The sequence below is a fragment of the Tachypleus tridentatus genome, chromosome 4 (genome assembly GCF_004210375.1).
Source record: "Tachypleus tridentatus isolate NWPU-2018 chromosome 4, ASM421037v1, whole genome shotgun sequence".
Lineage (NCBI taxonomy): Eukaryota > Metazoa > Arthropoda > Merostomata > Xiphosura > Limulidae > Tachypleus > Tachypleus tridentatus.
In genome coordinates this window covers 56,922,117-56,943,183 of record NC_134828.1, presented here as the reverse complement: position 1 = coordinate 56,943,183, position 21,067 = coordinate 56,922,117, and the positions used below count along the sequence as shown (strand labels likewise).

Sequence of the window (21,067 nt, the reverse complement as noted above, 5' to 3'; positions counted from 1 at the left end):
GCAACTCTTTTACCAACGAATGGTTAGATTGAATGTCACAATATAATGCCCCACAGCTAAAAGGGGCGAGCATGCTTGGTGTAACTTTGATTTGAACCTACGATTTTCATATTAGGAGTCAAATGCCTTAACCACTTGGCCATGCCGGGCCTAACGATAAAGTACCTTTCGTTTTTTTTCTGCACAAGACTATTCTATCGTATTTGTCTCATCTACACATAAGGCCCGGCATGGCCAGGTGGGTTAAGGCGTTCGACTCGTAATCTGAGGGTCGCGGGTTCGAATTCCGATCGCACCAAACATGTTCGCCCTTTCAGTCGTAGGGGCGTTATAATGTTGCGGTCAATCCCACTATTCGTTGGTAAAAGAGTAGTCCAAGAGTTGGCGGTGGGTGGTGATGACAAGCTGCCTTCCCTCTCTTCTTACACTGCTTATACAAACAATCTACACCAAAAGTCAAAATAAATGAAACAGGTCAAAATTTTATGATTTTCTAGGCTAATCACCCATTATAGATATTGTATATACATATATGAAAAATTTAAACCGAAATGTGTTAGTATCTCATTAAGCAAAAATGGCAATATCTCTTTATATACAGTTCAAAACGTTGTTTAACCGCTTTAATGCCTTTAAAAGAATCTTCCGTTATCGCTAGAAGGAACTGCATCTTTCCTGTGACAATAACTTGTCAGTATTCTAGTTTAATTATATAAATGCTACTTTAATATAGCAGAATTAGTTTTATTAAACAATGCCTGAGTAACATTTGCTCTAGGTGTATATCTAATTAACCATTTTTCCTTTAATAAATATTTTACTGTAGACCAAGTCTATACATTGAAGTCAATTCGACTTAGACAGGTGAGAGAGGCGTGTGTTTATTTGTGTAATTATTAGTAAAATATGAGAAACACATAATATATGACAGAAGCGCAGCATCTAAATATGCATTTGAGTTTGATACGCATAGTAGTGACAGTGAATGAAAGTAAATAATTTTCTTACAGCTTTTACATTTATTTTTTAGTAATTTACGAATCGTATTAACATTCTTCTACTTCTGCTTTTTGTTGGGTATTTTGCAATATTACTTTTCGAACCCAAATAACTTTAATTATACTAAAATACGTATATATATATATATATATGTGCTTTTTGTTTTTTCCGTCTCTTGTTAACATGGTAAACTGTTCGCAATTACATATCTAATTATTATGTGGTTAATTGATTAAAATCCAAATGTTCTTACTTTGGAAGAGAAAAATGGCTATGGTGATATGATTAATTAAACATGCGAACCAAAACGTGCATGAGTTCACGTTCACGGTATATTCTATTGTTTAGCCGCGAAATTGCGGCTCATAGAATTGGTCTGAGTTTTTCAAGTTCAAACTTTTAGCTCATAGCTCCATCATCTCTTAACCCATTTGAGATCTAATCACAGTTTTGGACCCGGGAGATTAAACCCTTTACAGTAATGTATTTGACCACGCCCAAAGTTTCATAGGTTACTTTATTCTAATCCTTCCTGAGAGAGTTTCAATTTGAGCTGATAGAGTTCCTGATAAGAAATAAAACTGAATCGAGTACACGCATGCCCCGCTCTTGGTATTGCTGATGAACATAAATATTGCTAACAAAAGGGGTTGAAAAAGATCTTATAGGTTAATTTACTCTAACTCTCATTTGTAACCATCACTAGCATGGTGTAATATCCATAATACTTGTCGTCTAATGTTTTTAATCGTTAATATTAATTTAGAATAATAACTGTGTTAATATTAACGAATTTAATAAAAAATTACTATTTTAATTCATAATCTCTCACAAAACACAATGTTCATTTGTCTATTTGTACTCAGTAGAAAAGCGTAATCATAGAAACTTCCTTCACTCACCTCCAGTGATGAGCACATTAGAGATGACTAATAGTGTAGCTTTGTGCTCAATAATAAACAAAAGCTTTAACTAAGTTTGGTGGAGAATACTGTATTTAATAATTTTCAAAGAACGTAGGTTTTGTGTTAAGTTTTTCTTTTTATTAAATAAGTAATCAGATTTTTACCATTGAAACCACTGAAGTATATCAAATTTAATAGTTATTACTTTTTTTACTAACATTGAAAACTGCAAAAAAGAACGTGGGTTTATCTAGTCTATTTTTCAACTAAATTGCGACTTCCAAATTTTTTCAAATTTAAAATCTATTTCACAAAGTGTAAATATACCCAGGGCATAAAAATACTTTGAAGTGTGAAGAAGCTTACCTGTTGAAAAGTATGAAGTGAAGGTGTTACACCCAAATAATTGCATTAATAAGCATATGTTCCAAAAGGTATAGCTGTTTTACCGTGACCTAAGCCTGAACACATAGTCCTTCTATTCACGACGTTAATTATGAAAAAAATATTAGAGGGAATTTTATTGATTTGTTTAATATTGTAAAGGGAGCTGATAGTGTTGATCAATCTTTTTTTTCCATACTTAACGGCGAGAATAGAAGGTCTAGGAGATCAGGCACAAGTCATGACGAAACAGCTATACCTTTTAGAACATTTGCTTATTAATTTATAACCTTCCTCTGCTTTCTAGGGCTAACTTATAGCCCACACCTATAGGCATAATGTTTTTTTACAAGTCTTATATGTAGCAACTTATCAAATGCTTTCCGATAATCTCGGGACATCAAATACACATTCTTACCCTCATCTACAGAAGTATTTTTATTAAAAAAAAATAAAATATTTGTAAGGCAAAATTTTAACTTAGTAAAAGCATGTTAAGTCCAATAAAATTATAAACTTTGCTAAATGATTTTGCAAAATAGTTCTTTCCAAAACTATCCTCACTACTGAACTAAGACTGATAGGCTATAATTACTGGAAAGTTATATGTTATCTCTCGAAAATAGGAGTGATATTATAAATATGCAAAAGCGGCTGATATGGATAAAGAAATCTCTATGTAGAGGAGCGAACAACGTTTAGACTTTCTTCGGTCATCGTCAGATTTACTAAGAAAAGAAAGAGGTAACTGACCAATAGGAGACCACATGTTTGAAGGCGGATGTGTAATTGAGTGTAGGAATGTAGAGGGCGTGCTTAGATGTTGGATTATATTTATTAATATAGGTATAAAGGTGTTCCTTTGTATTGGTTTATTTGGATTCGAGTTGCTGTATAAGTAAGGCTTCTTTAATGTTGCGTTTGTTTATGTTTGTTTCTTTATTTAGTATTTGAGTGTTTTCTATGGTTATGTTGTATTTATTTGACTTGCAGTGTTCGAAAACGTGTGAAGGTGACTTTTTGTGTTCTTTGAATCCGGTTTCCATTTTTCTAGTTGTTTCTCCAATATAGAAGTCATGGCATATATCACATTGTATTTTATAAATAATATTGGTGTTGTGTTTGTCAATGTAGTTTTTACATAGTATAGACTTTAGTTTTGTGCTCGGTTTTTGAGTAAATTTGGTATTAACTGGAATGTCATATTTTGTTACTAGTTTTTGCTAAATGTTGGCTGTTTTTCTGCTGATGTCGAGAATATATGGTATGCAGCAGTATATGGTTTCGTGATTTTTTAAATCTTGGGGTATATTCCAAAAAAGCATATTTCCCTTAGGCATGTAATATAAAGCGTAAAAGTTTATTTTTCGAAAAAAATATTTTATATATTGTTTGGAGCCACTTAAACATAAAAAAAAAATAAGGCAAAGTACTTCGCCGTGTAAATGAACTGATGGTTTGAACTTAAAGACAAAGCTATTTGTTTTGGTTTTTGAATTTCGCGCAAAGCTATACGAGGGCTATCTGCGCTAGTAGTTCCTAATTTAGCAGTCTGAGACTAGAGGGAAGGCAGCTAGTCATGACGGCTTGTGAAAAAGGGACATCTACTACAAAGTACATTATAGTAGCATTTAAAGAAGTAAAATAATCTTTATTGTACCCATGAATATATATATATTTATATTTTTCATTTCGTCAATCGGTACACGCAAAACAAACGTAAAGGAAAAGAGTTTGTTTCTTCTGAAATATTTACATTCGTTATCAAACTGTTTGCAATTTTTATCCTGCTACGTAATTACAAATATTCTAGCTGAAAGAGCATAAACATTACTTCATTATACCCTCAATTCAGCCTAACTATCGGATTTTAATCTGGTTAAATATATTTAAGATTAATATAAATATCGCATTCGTCATGATCATCATCCTCGTGCGATATCTTTGAACCAGTTGAATAAATTACAATTCGACGAATGAGCTACAATTAAGCAACACCTGTTCCTACATCTTGCAAAATCTATAATATATTGAGTGTAAACTTTTATTTCGATGAAAAATCAGATGCATTTAACAATTACTAGTATTATTTAGAGATATCGATAAACGTAAAGAATAAGATGTTAGGCATTCTAAACATTATTCGTGTTTGTGGATTCGGTTGTTGAAAAATGAACACTTAGATAAAGTGTGTAAATCATATATCACGGAACACAGCATACAATATAACGTTTCTAAAATAAAAGAAAATCTTAAATGAATTTAGTAAATTTTAAACCATTATCAAAATTTACAATCTTATGTTTTTTAAGAGAATAAATTTTATTTAATTAATAATCATGTATATTTAAATACGTTGATTTAGAAATATATAAGATAACAAGAAACAGGGTATTTTACATAAGATGTAACTTATAAATTAATTGAAGTGAAATTACAAAACTTTAAACATAATCCCGAATGAAACCCCTATGGCTGTTTCTCTTCTTCCAGCTTTGGTCGGTTGACAAAAAAAAAAAGGAAATTTGGCATACAAAACAAGAAACACGAAAGGCATGATAGAAGAATTGGAAGTGGCGAACACAGGAAGAATGGAATAGGTTTCCTTTGATAAAACCTGAAGATTTCCATACACTCGAAAAAGTTGTAGTACGCAAAATGGCGCCTCACACACTAAAAAAAAAGAGAATGATTGCAATAGTTAATTTAACAGCTCTAATTTCTGCGCCATGAAGAGTCGAAATGCGAAAGTGTTTGAAACATAATCCAAGAAAACTAACCCTTAAAATACTTTCATGACATTTTTCGTTGTCATGACGATACAATGCAAATGACTTCCTTATTTGTCGACACACCTGGATATTGCAAATTATTATTAAAATTAATGGAAAAACGTAAATACAAATCACCATTCCAGTTATAAAAATTCGAATGTACATTATAGGCCATTCAAATACAATGCTTCGACACACAGTCAACTTGTCTTCATCCACTACTCAATAAAGCAGGCCCCCCGCTAGTACCGCGGTATGTCTCCGGATTTACAACGCTAAAATCAGGGGTTCGATTCCCCTCGATGGGCTGAGCAGATAGCTCTCCGTGACTTTGCTATACGAAAAACAAACACAAACACACGATAAAGCAGAAAATTAGGAACATTCATTAGTATGGAAGTGATCCAGCTGACTGCTGTTAAACGAGAAACCTGAAAAGATGCAAAAATATTTATTAATTTTCAGATAGACCGTAAATGTGCAACCGAAAAGAAACCTAATTACGATTATTTAGATATTTCTAATAAAGGATATCTTTATCCTGGTATTATTCATGATTTTGATACGTTCAATCGATATTTATATTTTTATATACACAGTAGATCTTCTGTGTCAGGTGTGACTAAATGTATCTTATGTTGGAATTTTTCTTTTTACATAAATAGTAAAATTTCTGTGTCAATTATGATTAAATGTAACGTATGTTGAATAATTTTTATATAAACAGTAGAACTTCTGTGCCAAATGTAACTAAGTATAATTTATTTTGAAGACTTTTTATATAAACAATAGAACTTCTGTGTCAAGTGTGAGTAGATGTAACTTATGTTGGAAATCTCTTTTATGTAAACCTGTGACCTATACGACTAAAAAACTGCTTTCAATACCCGTAGTGGGCAGAGGACAGAAAAAACTGCCAAGTGTAACTAAATGTACCTTATGTGGGTAAAAATTACATCAACGATAGAACATTTATATTAAGTATGACCAAATGTAACTTGTGTTATCAGCCGATCTCAGTAAACAATCCCCTCGCAGAACATGCTCACCTCACAGTCGTGGTGGCGCATAATCTGACAGCCAGTCTTATTATTCGTCGGCAAAAAGTAAACCAAGAGTTGGCTTTGAATGATGTGGATTTGCTGCCTTCTCTCTAGTTGATCATTTTAACATCAAAGACAGCAAACTCAAATATACTTGGACTAAGTTTGCGCGAAATTCAACAAAGATTTTTTTTTTTTCGTAAGTGAAATAATTACATCACGCTTTTGAGTTGGTACACGTTTAATCATGTTTGAATGCCAAAAACTGTCAAACATTTTTAGGAAGATACGTATTTAAGTATCAGATATAACGAGTAGGTCAGGAATCTACAAAACAGACATAACATACATCATACGAGTGGAATACGTAAATGTGAACATTTAGTGCTATTATTCACACATATTTAGACTCGGCATGGCTAGCTGGTTAAAGCGCCTAGCTCGTAATCTGAGGGTCACGCGTTCGAATCCCTGTACTATCAAACATGCTTGCCTTTTCAACTGTGGGGTGTAATAATTTGATTTTCAATACCACTATTTGTTGGTAAAAGGTAGCCTAAGCGTTTGCGGATGGTGATGATGACTAGTAGCCGTAACTTTACTCTTTCACTGCTAAATTAGGGACAGTTAGCGCAGATAGTCCTCATGTAGATTCAAGCGAAATTTAAAATAAAGCTAAAGGTATTCAAACTGAAATCATTGTTCTCAATGAACTATACATATTTCGTAAAACATAACAGTAAAAATCCAATAACCGTAATAATGCTTACTAGTAAACAATGAGTATGTACAAATGTAATATAAACTGTTCAATATTATTAATTGTTAGGAGAACTTAATTATTAGAAAACTAAGTTATTTAATGATATAGTAAAAAAGACAGAAAAGTATTTTCAAATTATATACAAATATTAAGAATAAAAACATGTATATATATATATATATATATATATATATATAAATGTCACTTTTAATTCAGCAGTGGGTTATTTGCGCTTTGTCCATGTCTAAGAATCAAACCTAGAATTTTAGCGCTGTAAGTGCACAAAGCTATTATTGATCCACTGTAGTAAAATATGTTGAAATATATTTTTCCAACAATAATATAGAGGTAAGATATATTTTTCCTACAATAACATAGAGTTATGATACATTTTTCTAAGAACAATATAGAGTTATAATATATTATTCGAACAATAATATAGAGGGATGATATATTTTTCCAACAATAATATTGAATTATGATATATTTTTTCCAACAATAATATAGCGTTATGATACATTTTTCAAACAATAATACAGAGTTATGACATTTTTTCCAAATAACTTTATATAATGATATTGCACAAATAAAGAATAATCGATTTTTTATACTATATTTATAAAGAGATCAAATACACTGCTAAAATGGGATAATTTCAGTCATCCTCTTCAGTTCATTGTTATGCACATGAGACATTTAATATTTAGTTACTGACCTAGTATGTATTAATGGTTATGTATTAATATTCTCATTTTTACAGATGTGTCTCGCTTCGCCAAATAAGATCATAAGCGATATATATATATACATATATAACATTTAAAGATTACCTTTTTGATATTGGTAAATATGGTGATGAATGAGCACTCATTTGTACTAAAAATGATATGGATATGTTGGTATACATTATTTTATATCAATAGTTTTGTTTTGTCACAGATAAAATACTACATTTTACGATAATTTTATGTATTTTTACACAGTTACTTGAAGTGTCCAGGATTTGGATGCTGTTGACAATAAGTGGCCGATGCCAACATGAATTATATTCTTATTTAAGTTTAAAAAATGTCAAAACACAGTTATTTAAAGTTCACACTTTATTTTGGATATTAATTTGTTGTATTGATTTAATTAATCGTTGCTACATCAACAGTTATCCGGATTAAGTTTGTTTTCGTTCTAATTCGTAAAGACTTGTACTCTTTATTTTCACTAATTTCATGTTTCATTGTTTCAAGAATGACATACATAAACCCACAGGTGAAAACATACTAAAGTAGCAATTAAATGATAACTTATTCGACGATTTCCATTCGTTAGTATTTGACATTTACATGTGTAATAAACATTAATTTTGCAAAAGGCTTACGTATACGGGAGTTAATTTCAACACGTATCATATGATTCCTCAAAGGAACATCGTCTTTCTCAGCCTTTTAACCACGGCTTTAATATTTTATTGTTAAGAAAGTGCTTAATATAATATAAAACATTAAAATAATGCTTATAACAAAAGAACAATTTTCCCAAATCAACTCTTTTGTATGTGATATATATGCAGTCTTGGTTAAAATGTTTGTACCTTTTGTAACACATAAGATTATTATTATTAGTAAGATGTAATACAAATATACCTAGTGCTGTAAAACTCAGAAATGCATGTAATGTTAACCACCTACTTATTTAATTTGTATAATGAAACAGGTTCTGTGGACATCACGAACAATTTATTAGGACAATTAACAATTTCATGAGACATTTGTTGAAAGATGTAATTTAACATTTAATGTTTAGAATAAAATCCAACAAAAATATATGCTGACAAAATATAACAGCAAATTATTATAAATAGCGTCTATAACCTTATATTAGTTCGTAATAAACATTCAGCACTTGGTTAGCACAACTTCTTGTACTCTAATAACCTCCGAGGAGATGTAGAATGCTGTTGATGAGGTTATTGATGTAATACATCGCGAGTTAATCTCAACTTGTCACTAGAAAGCATTTCATTTACAGTAGCTGGTTTTCGGTCTTGATTAAATTTTTTCTAGCTCATTTCTGCCTAAAGTTTCTCAACAGGATTACAATCTGGATTCTTTACTGGCGATGACAATCTCGTAACATCACTCTGGTCGAAATAATTCTGTACAATACGCATATTCTAGGAATTGGCATTGTCAATCTCGAATACTCACTTATTGTCAAACTTTGGTTTACCATATAGCAGAAATATCGTCTCCATTTAACGCCTGTAAGAGGCATTACTGAGGTTCCAATGGAGGATATAAAGAGTAGTTTTCCACCATGATGAAGAATAGCTGCCCAAACATGTACTACACTACCTCCTTTAACAAAGTACCGTATAGTCCGACGACGTTTCAGGATTCTGGATACAGCACACACAGGAGAGTACCTTACTGATCTAGCAATGTCTGTTTGCTTCACATTGTTTCTGGACAGTCGAATAATTCGACACCTTATAAATACTGGTGTGTGACAAGGCAAGACTCGACTCCAAATACGGAGAAATTGTGTGAATAAAGCATTGATCTATTTCCGAAAAAAAGACTATACCAGAGGCACACACTTGTACACACAACAGGTTGTACCTGTGTTTTGACGATCAAATGCTACAAGTTATACAGATTAGAATAACAACTCCAACATCTTTGTCCAATCACACTTTACCTTCTCTATTATTACGCTCCATGCATGTAAACAATATAATTAATATAGAACAGTATGCAAGCATTTTGGACAATACTTATTTTATTTTGCTTCGAAAAATTCAAAGTAATGGGTTCCACTAATTCAAATTGCCATTAACAACATTCTACGGGATAAGTACTCAGTGACCAGCAGAATAAAACTAGCTATTATGTAACAATGGAGATCATAAATAATATTTGCGTGCTCACTTACTATACTACTTTTAAGAATATAAATTTTGAAAACACAACAGCATTGTCCCATAGAGCAAACCGAATTTTTTTGTTACTTTATATTATAAAACTTTGGAAGTAGCGTCAGTATTTCATATCAGTGTCATGTAATATTAGTTGGTTTCATGCAATTAAACTGACATATAGAACTAATTTTATGAAACTAAGCTGAGCATTATATTTTAAATGTTTTTATAAAGATTAGAATTATATGCCAATAATAAAATGTTTGCGTTACATGATATTAAATGTTTCGAATTCGTTAAGAACAATATCGCAAACTCTTTGCATGGAACTAAAACAACATATATTCTTATATATATATATATTTAAAGAAAAATTTAATAACAAAAATGATACTAATTTTGTATTTTCTTATATGAAACGGTAGCTATATGGTCAGGATTTGTTTGTGATACTTCTTTAGAATAGTCATTGTTCAGCATCAAACATTGATCTACAAAACTAGGCAGAAACAGTTGTCACTAATCAATCAGATACAAATAAATATGGATCTAGAAAAATAACACCAACAGTTGCCAAATCAGAGAATGACAAATAACATTAAAAAAATATTCTCTTTTGTAGAAGGCGTAGACCAAAAAACGACATCATTACAACTCTTAATTTTAATTTTTAAAAATGTTAAAGAATGAAATTTGACGTCATTACATCTCTTAATTTTTACTTTTGCACACGTCAGGAACAGGAAACTGACATCTTTCCAGTTTAACATTTGCAAATGTCGGAGGCCGAGAACTCAATTCATCACTTTGCGTAATTTTCACTTTTGCAAATTGTATAGGCAAATAAATTAGTATGATTACACAGCGTAATATAAAATTTTACAAATGTCATATAAACAACTATTGTATCATGAATATAACTGAAGGAAAATTATGAAAGAAAAATTGTAATACATGTATCAAAATCTTTTTAGATGGGCCTTTACACATATATTTACTTTATTTTTTTATTATATTAAGTTATGTCACAGAAACTTTAGGAAAACAGGAAACCTGTTTTGAGCAATAAGGAGTATTAAAATCTAGATTTCGTGAACAATTAATGGAGATGACGAGAAACATGTTATTTATACTGAAAACATATTTGAGTATGTGAGCAAGAATTAATAAATAAAAACAAATTATGAGTTAAACGTTCGCAGAAATATTGAGAATTCGTTAAGGACTAAATGAAAAATGGATACAAAATTATGAAACTTCAAAATATGTGACTACATTCTAGATGGCGTTATTAACCCTTAAACAGCGGCCTTAAACTTCGACTACCATCAACTGATGCTTCTACCTACAACATTCTCGCTCTTTAAGGGTTAAGGATATGTAGATTTTCTTTATATCAGTCTTCTCTTTCGAGTGCAAAGGCTACACTTATATGAAAGTATGAGTGTAATGAGGGTGTGCGTCTGATTATATCATTTCAGTAGAGTTGTCGTGACAAGGTAAAGGCAACTTTATAATGTGCTATGATGTTTATAACTTCAGAAATTATACAGATAGTACTTGTGCTGCAATAATTATTCACTTATAAGCTTAACTGTAATGAATTTTTATTTCTTGTCATTATTTAGATATGTGCTTAGTCTATGAGTAAAATATATCCCACTATAACATTTAAACAGCGTGCCAAAGTAACTTAACCGCTGATGCAACGAACTAACGTCTTTCAAGATATGTGTATAGCACTTTTTTCAACGTAATCAGTTTCTCTAAAAGTTAATATAAGATACCACAATTTTATTTTTCACATGCAAGTATTAAGTTAAGTTAAGAATTTATCATATTTCGTCTCTTTGGAGGTTGATTATAGTATTTCATATAATCGTTTATAACTCTGTGAGTTTTTGATAAACAATGTATAGTTATAGACGATGGAGTATTATATTTATTCAATGTTACTTGTATCTAGTTAGAACAGTGATGGTATTTTCATTAATCTCTTTTTTTTATTACGTTTCTCGTTTCTACAAGGGAAGTAAACATGACGCAAGTTAAGTGATTTTATAAAAATATACTTTAAAGTAGAAATTAATTTACAAATGACTTTGTATCATCAAAAAACATCACGAGGGCTTGTTTTATCATAAAATTTCATCACCCCACTATCCTTGTGATACAAAATCCATGTCGGTGAGTAACATGTATTAACCTGGGGCTACCTAATTACTTAGCTATTAAGAGGAAAGCACGGTGACATAAACGGTGCTGCTTTCGCATAGCTCTCGATAAAAAGTGACTGCGAAGAGCTGCAATTCCAAATCTTAAAAATAATAGGTGTAATTTTTTTGTGAGCTGGACTGTGTACCTTCAAATGTAGCTACATTTGTTTCTGAGTGTTACTTCTCATAAAGCAGTGATTTATGAATTAGCTCTATGGCTGAATAAGCAAAGTTAATGTCATTTACAGTGGTGGACTTGGTGTCATTAATGCAAAAAAGCTCAACTTGTTTGCAACACATGAGATATCAATAAATAGCAGTTCTTTTACTGTGCTGGTTCTAGTCCAGTCGGCTCGTGAAGATTACCATAAGGCAGACAACTTGAAAACGACTTATAGAAATTAAAAATACAATTTACTAAGAAAAGAAAATATATCTATACAGAAAATGAATATATGCCTTCGAAAACTCAATAGCTTTGAAATTCCAACAGTCAATCATGCTGTATTATCACATTTTGTTATTTAAATGCTTTTCTAACACACCATACTTTGCTGTTTAGTGTTTAGTCGGTTTTAAGACTGACTTTACACAACCTCAGTGTGACAGTTTTTATTACTTACCGATAAACGTTGGCAATTTTTAGAACGTCACGTTAAATACTGTAACTGTACAGATACTAAAGTGTACAGAATGGTAGAATAAAGCTCATTTTGGACCTGCTAAAATATACACGTTTAATACAAAACGCAGTCAATTAAGCTGTCTTCCTACAACTTGCGTCTCAAGAAGATGTCTTTGAGTGTCAAGCAAAGATGTTATATTTGCCTTAAAAATACATTATTTGTACGCGTGTCTACGCTTAAATAGGTTGCACACTTATAATACTGAAGTATGGGCTTCGATTCCAAACAGTGAACAATAAATAGGTTGTCTATGAGGTAGCTTTGTGTTAAAACCAAACCAAACATTAAATGATAATCTCTTCCATTTTGTAAGTGGCGTTCTTACGGTCTTGCAATGCTAAATTTCGGAGTTTGATTTTATGATGTGAACAAAGCGCAATTAATATGTTAGTGTAGCTTTGTACTAAAACGAACAAATAGTAAAAAAAAATTCTAATAGTAATTATATACATATCAAAGAAAATCCCACATAAGAAAACTAGTATATACTTTTAAAAAATCAAATTATTGTTCGACGTCACAGCATAACTCGATTTTCTTTGTTATATGATAAGAGATATCGAAAATAGCCTATATTTTGAAGAGAGAATGACAACAAATAAGATGGCCTTCGTGAGTGTTAAATATGCGTTGACTCTGTCCGTCAAATAATCTTAATCATGAAAGTTTTAGATAATTAAGCACATATTTTGGTTAAGAAAAATAGTATTTTAATTTAAAAGACATCATATTTTCGTTTGATGAAATATTTTTATGACATGCTTGCACATTGTGCTAATTATTTAGTTCTCACATGTTATCGTCTCCTGACTGTATGCTGAAGTACTTATGTCATTATAACAAATAATCTCACACCAAAATGAACTTAATAGTTATTTAATCATATGCTGTATTACATTAGAGTAATTACCTCTCTATGTGATTAAAAAATTAAGAACAAATCAGCTGAAAGATATACAAAAGCAAGAATGAAGTTAAAAGAAACATTTATGTGGAATGTGTAAAGAAAAAAGCTAAAAATGTCGCTAGATTGTAATAATAATAATACATTTCTAAGAAAATAGAAAATAATCCGAAATAATTTGCCTTTTAGAAACAACTCATTTGATTATTAATGAAATAACATCGAAAAATATTTTTCTTAAATTTTCAATATTTATCTGTGACTAATTGCTATTTATTTATTTTATAATAACATTATCTCTTTTAAACCATATTTTTCTTGCATGATTATATTATTTGTATTGTTAACTTGTAAAACGAGGCTAATAATTAATGTTATTTATATCAGCTTAAACTTAGAATAACAATTGTAATAATTTATCATTATATGATTAAAAATATGAATACTGAAAATTGATAAATATATATCTATATGTTATACCTTAGTACGAAATGCCAGAGGTCGTTTCACTGCTTTACACCTGTCAAATGGTATGGGTACTATCATGTAGTTACTAGCACAACAACTGAATTCCAGAAGAAAGTGGAATATCTTGCAAAGGATTTCACCTGCAGGCCATGCAGGCCTAAGATATTCTAAAACAAGAAGTGGAAGGGTTCCGCATAAATTCACCAAGACATCAGCCGATGCCAGATTTCCAAAAAGTCGAACAATTCGAGTTTGTTGCTTTCGATGTGTCCAAAGCCAACTAAGCATCATGCTATTTCCTAAAAGACCTAGCAAAACAAAAACCCAAAGTAAAAATACCCTTATGTCTCGTAAGGCTCTACTTTCGTGAGAAGAGAAAACAGCAGAAGTGTTTTCATAATTGTGAAAAATTTGCTCTTCTGTCTTTTCTCTCTTCACCCAGAAAACTTCAGCTGTAACTACAGCGTTCATTTTCTTCTCACTGTAATCATTGCGCAAAGTGGCCCAGAAGCAAAGGTTTTTACCCATGATTCCTAGCTCTCTTTAAGTACAGGAAGCAGCACGAGCTTCGACTTGTCGTTAACCAATGAAGTCGGTCAGATGTACTACTGTTCTTCCGAAAAAAACCCACAAAAAAAACTTTTATATTGATCAAAAGTAATGCGTATAGAATGCACGTTTTTACTTCTAAAATTTGGCCAGTATTCCGTATTCATCACAAAAATGAAGCGATTTCATCAGTACTTTGTTCATTGCTTGTAAGTTAGAAAAGTGTATTTCATTTTGAAAACAAATAGTAAAAGAATATAATAAAGAAGACTAGTAGAAAGTTAACAAACCTTTTCTTTTTAATTTTCAAGTCATGAGTATTAAACAATTATTCTATAGTTAAAACCGGTGCAACCGAAAATCGTGTACTGTTATTTATTTAGAATAACCTACCTAAATCTAGGTGGATTAATCTAAATAATCTGGTTTACAGTTCCACATGTCTACGCAGTCTCTTAAGGTTTAAACTGTCGTTAAAATCAAAATATTGGAAGCAGCTCAGTATGCACTGTTTGACTTTTTAAATTAGTTCATAATTTATAATAATTTCGAAAAATATGTTTTATACTAAAAAGAAATAACCTGAGAAATGTTATTTGTATAAAACAAAGTAAAAGTACTACTAATATCCAGTTTATTCGAAAACGCGTCTCCTAGGCAACTGCTACTCAAAAGCTCAATTAACATAATTACCTTTATCTTCGGTAGCGGAGGTTATGTTCCTATCACTGAGGGTGTGTTTGTTTTATCTCTGCATATCATCTCATCAGATTTATGCTGCGATATTTCAGTTTGCAGGCTCAGAAAAATTAGATTATCGACTATCTTACATTCCAAAACAAATATTTTTCTCACGTGAGACTTTGTGGCTGCCGTTAAACATAGGTCCCTGAAATTCTGCTTTTTTTATTCAAAGATAAAAAGAGATAATAAACGGGCACTACGTGTTCGTGAAATGAGCTGTCAATTTAAGAAAACCTATATGCCCAGATGGACGATTCACAAGAAAATGGAAGTTTACTTTTTGTCTTTGAAAAGTTACGCAAGAAATTACTTGGAAAGTTTAGCTATAAGCCCCAACAATTCATATCAGATAATAACCTCCTATCTAATGCTTGAAGTTTTGTTAATAGATGTTAGAAACTCAGTTCATGGATCTAGCTGAGTAGAGTGTAAAAGAACTGTATGCTAACTATAATGTACTAGAGTTGTATGAATGTTCATTTAATCTTGGCAGTCCAGCATTTATAATCTGTACATGTTTAAGTTTGTGTTATTCCCAAATATCAAAGGTTATCAAGCTGTCAGCTTATCAACGGAATTTGATCCTTGGATAAATTTGAAGATAACCTATATTTTAAGATCGCGATACTGTTATTTCTTTACGTGTCTAAAAGGATTACATCCTGAACAAGTGTGATTATGAAAACCTCTTGCTAAGTTATATTTGTAAACAGTAGCGGTTTTAAACTATAAATATTTGAGTTATATATCAAAAACGGAAAATAGTAGCTTAGAAACAGAAAATAACTTTCTTGTGTACTCTCAGATCTGCTTTCTGTATTACTTTGTAAAGTGTTAAGTTCAGTGACAAACATAATCCATTCCTCATTAATTAAGTAACACTTATAGTGAACACAAAACTTATTTTGTTTGTAAAGTATATTTTATAATATGAAACACTGTAAGTAAATATAGTGAATTTATAAAATGTGAAAGAAGAGCTACTATGTTTCTTTTCGTAGACCGTCTCTTTCATCGTAAGAAATAATAAAAAGCAACAAAAATGAAATATTTTGTCAAAAACGTTTTAAATATTATCAGTTATCTTACAGCTTTTGTTTTTTCTTAAAATATGCAAAGGTAGGTCACATTTTCATTTTTGATAATCGTCTTTTTATAACTTTAAGTTTTGTTAATAAATGTTTCAGTACGTGTGATGCTTGTTAAGTCTAGGAATTTATTTATGCATATTAGTGATATCTGCTTAACGCAAATTAGGCTATGTCGAAACACGTCTTTTATATAAGGAAATATTAATGGAGCTTTGTATTTGATATTTAAACATATTTTTAGAAACTAATATTAATAGGTGTAATGTAGCACAAAGACTAAGCTAGACACATACGAATTTGATGCTGTTAGTCTGGACAGTGTAGAATTGTTACTTTTTGTTTGTAAATTATTAACCTAGCCCTGAACTTTGACCAACTATGTCAGTGTGGCAGAGTTTAAACTTACAGATTAGTGAGCATAAAATATTTTTTGTAAAATATGATAATTCAGCAAAATACAAAAACAACAACTGTACACTAACTTTTCTATTTATAAACTATGTTGACAATCTGTACTAACTTGAACAATATGGACATGAATCGAAAATGTATAAAAGTTGTATGGCAAATTGTGATTCATGTACAAGTTTTATTTTTGTGCCATACAACACTAGTAAACAAGAACTATCATACTTTATCTGATGAATAAAATATAGAACACTAATTTCTACTTAAAGAAACATATTAACTTTTTAAATTATTCTCTTACTTTTCTGTGTATTATACTGGAATTATTTTCATGATGTCCTAACAATCGTCACCATACCTTACAAAATTTCAATTTTCTTAACTTTTTTATCCCTTCAGTAACTGGTGTACCCGCTTAAACCATTGTTGAGTAAATAGTCTGAACCATTTCCCTGGTGAAAGTTTGGTGATAGAAAGGTGTGTAGAAAGACTGGTAGGTGGCGAAGTAGTCACGAATTCTAGATCTTTCCGATGCCCATTGATGTTATAATTGGAAGAAACTTCAGTATTCAGATAAAGGGAGATCAGTTTAAATATTTTGATTGTGTCTGAGCAGGCGTTTTCTTCGTAACGTTGACTTTAGCATAATCGTTGATAACTAACAAGAGCGTTAATTCACTCATTTCTAAACAGAACTCTCAGAGAGTAGAGGTGAGTTATCACTGAAGTCTGTGTGTACACCAGAATAACGTCTCTTCTTTGGTAAGATTTCAAAGTCATTACTTGTAGTTGATTTATCTTGTAGATCTACCTCATCCCAGTCATTACATTTGGCATTGTTAGTGGCCATAGATCTAGGAGGTGGCCCAGATCTAGATGGGACTTATTTTTGTGACCTCTCCGTACCATTAACTCCTGTTTGAATAACATAAATGAGAAGTACTGAAATTGTGTCTTAATAAATTTTGAGTCATTTTCATCACAAAGGTCTCTTTCAAAATCAAATTCAAGAACAGAATAATCATCGCCATCACTCTATCCTTCATCTAAATGATTGAGCAGACAGATTGTTTACTCAGCAGTAAAAGAATTAATGGTCTTTTTACCCCTCGCCATATTTCTTTTACAACTGATGTAAAAATTTATTAGACTGCACAAGAGAACACTAAGAAAACTGTCTCAACGTAACTTCTTTGCCTGAAATCTTTCATGAGCAATAAAATGGTCTCAACTAGATTTTATCCAAACAGACATAAATGCTATTAGATGTTTTTACATTTAGAGGCAATTTGGGATTTGTGGCTAGAGACTGGGAATGTCTGATTCGATTTAAGGAATTAATATCTTTGATGATTTTTGTATAAAGTATAAATAAAGTGGAAGATAATGTATTCGAAGATAATGTAGCAATGTTTCAAAATCTCAATATCTATATGAGAAAACTATTTATTTTGGAGTGTAAAGCAGGTGATAAACTAGTTTTTCTGAGCCTAAAACCTGACACCTTACATGGTAAATCTATGGAATAACATGCAGATATCAATTATTTTGTCAATATCTTTTTATTGCTATAAAAAATACGTAAAAACAATTAGCAAAATACCAGATGAATCAGATAATTTTAACATACTTTCATAGAATGTGGCTATCGGGATTAAAAATGTTGTAAATAAATATATGTGTTTTTTAGAATTTGTCATATTTAGAAAGTTTTGCTTAATAATATGATGAAATGACAATCTGTAAGCAAAACGTTCAAAATATTTATTGTTAAACATTCAAGTACGACATGGATGATCAATTTATATATGGATCTCACGTGCATGATATGTTTTATAAAGTTTGTAAATGTAAAAGCCATATAATTATATTATATCGAATTACGTTGGGTAGTCTCTTATGTTTTGTACAGGACCGGCATGGCCACGTGGTTAGAGCGCTTGACTGGTACTCTGAAGGTCGCGGGTCGAATCTCCGTCACATCCAACGAGCTCTCCCTTTCATCCGTGAGGGTGTTATAATGTGACAGTTTGTCAATTCCACTATTTCTTGGCGAAAGAGTAGCCCAAAAGTTGACTGTGGGTGGTGATGACTAGCTGCCTTTCATCTTGTTTTACATTACTATATTAGGGTTGGCTAGAGCAGGTAACTTCCGTCTAGTTTGGAGCAACGATATGTTTCATTCACAGTGATTTATTCTATTTCACTAATCACATGTTATAACATTTGGATATACGATGGATATTATTGCATTATATTGTAAATAAACTGAAAAATCAGCAACAGGCTTTCAAATGAGAATTTGTCCAGATGACGGAAAAGACTAGGGATGTGTACTTTAGAAAAAATGTCTTTGAATAAATAATTTAAATTTAAAGTTTCTCTTCGGCATCTTTACATGGTGAAAAAGAGAGAACAGTATGATTGCACATATCACTTCTATTGTTGAAAATGTTCTCACTTATAATGGTTACAATGAACATCAGAATTAATTTATTCACTGATTTTTCTCAAAAGCTTATAATGGATGATTAATTATAAATCTGAACAACGACCATAATTCCATTTCGAATACTTAGAGCTTTATGAATAAATGTTACTTTGATGATAGTATATCTATATAGAGACTTGTATGATATGGTTAAATAGAAATATGAATAAAAAGTTCACGTAGTACAACTGAGCAGAAAGCATACAAAAACTGCATATAACAAAAATGTACATGTCATACATCTCGAAAAACAGAATATCATGAATGTATATTTAGTATCAGGTATGTAAAGTGGAAGAATCAATATGTTTGCTGACTTTAAGTTTATTAATATACGAAAGCTTATTAAAAGTTCCTGATAGTGTCAGACTAAATATCCAATAGCGTTGAAGTCTCCACACTGTTTAAGATTATTTTTTGTCGTTTATATTCAAGGTTAATGACCTTCTGATAGAAACGGAACGAATGGCTATATACAACTAATTTTAGCCAGCATCATGTGTAATGTTCCAAACCAGCAAGAAACAAGCTCTGTGAATTTTTTTTTTTACAGAAAGGTAAGAGTGTAAGGTAAGAGGTATTTAAATAAATATTTTAGAATAAAACTGTAGGGAAGCAAATCAGCTTATAAATTTAAACATGCAAATTATTGTATATTTTTTTATAAATTTGAATAACCGTCGTTTGCAGAGAGAATAGATTTTATGCAATGTATTAATTACAGGAATGAAATTATCTTTTTTTTTTTTTTTAATTAAGCATAATACTTTGTTCACCACACATATAAAAATCTGGTTTCTAGCTACATAAGTCTGCAGGTGTAGTGCTGTGCCAAGGAAGGGCACAGAAATGAAGATTAATGAATTACTCATACGATACTACTTCTCTCTGTTAGTAACACTGTTCCTAACAACACATCCTCTTGTGCTAGACAACTAATGTTCCTAAGTGCAATACTTACTATTCATATATCATTAATAAAATCTTTATGAACTGTCTTGTTCATCAGAGGTTGAAAATCATGGGTGAGAATATACTGATAATACCGTTTTCAGTCGTCTCGAATCAACTGATGAGGAGATAGAAGTTCTGGATACTCGTCTGACTGTTCCAAAGAACACAAATAAGGAATCGATAGTAGACGACCCATATTTTATTAAAACCTTTACAATAATTACCTTGCTTATATCACTTGTATTTAACTACCTTTGTTAGTTAGGTAGTCAGTTGGTTGTCAAAGATTGAAAGGAAATTTCACTTCTTTCTTTCTGGACTAACAAGTAGCATTTCAAAACGGTGTATGCTCTAAGTGATATGATAACCACTTGATTATTATAACATTATGTATGCTCTAAGTGATATGATAACCACTTGATTATTATGACATTACGACGGTTTGTTGATTGTAAGATTATTAAAATTGACATTTCATTGCGACTCTTACTTTCTTAGCTACTGAGCGACGTTTAGAGGCAAAATATTTATATATCAACTTGCAGTCGCTATTGGTGCTATCCACTTGTATAGTATTGGTGCTTACGTAGAGAGGGGCATGAAATATTGGCTCGACATGTAATTACGATGGTTGACTTTAAAATAAGAACTGCTAGAATATTAACCGTTGGAATAAGTGAAAATAACTGCTAGGATATTTTGTATTTCTGAAGGTTAAAATTAGGTTGTGATCGTTGTTTTCTCACCCAAAACTTTTGTTATGAATGTTCTTGA

At 31.2% G+C, this 21,067-nt stretch overlaps 1 protein-coding gene across 1 annotated transcript; it reads right to left on the bottom strand.

The window, feature by feature from the left end:
* Positions 1–3,640: 3,640 nt before the first annotated feature.
* LOC143248341 (N-formyl peptide receptor 2-like) lies at positions 3,641–14,676 on the bottom strand. Its single transcript, XM_076496708.1, has 2 exons — positions 14,069–14,676; positions 3,641–4,961 (listed from the first exon to the last, which is right to left on the bottom strand). The coding sequence occupies exons 1-2, from the start codon at positions 14,582–14,584 to the stop codon at positions 4,758–4,760; spliced, it is 720 nt and encodes a 239-aa protein (XP_076352823.1). The 5' UTR covers positions 14,585–14,676; the 3' UTR covers positions 3,641–4,757.
* Positions 14,677–21,067: the final 6,391 nt, after the last annotated feature.

What these genes read in the sequence shown, in the direction of transcription:
- LOC143248341 (XM_076496708.1), bottom strand. Translation starts at nt 14,584, where the DNA reads ATGGGTAAAAACCTTTGCTTCTGGGCCACTTTGCGCAATGATTACAGT. An exon ending in CTCTGGCATTTCGTACTAAG is followed by an intron (nt 4,962 to 14,068) that starts GTATAACATATA and finishes CTTTTTTTTTAG; the next exon opens with TGTGTGAGGCGCCATTTTGC.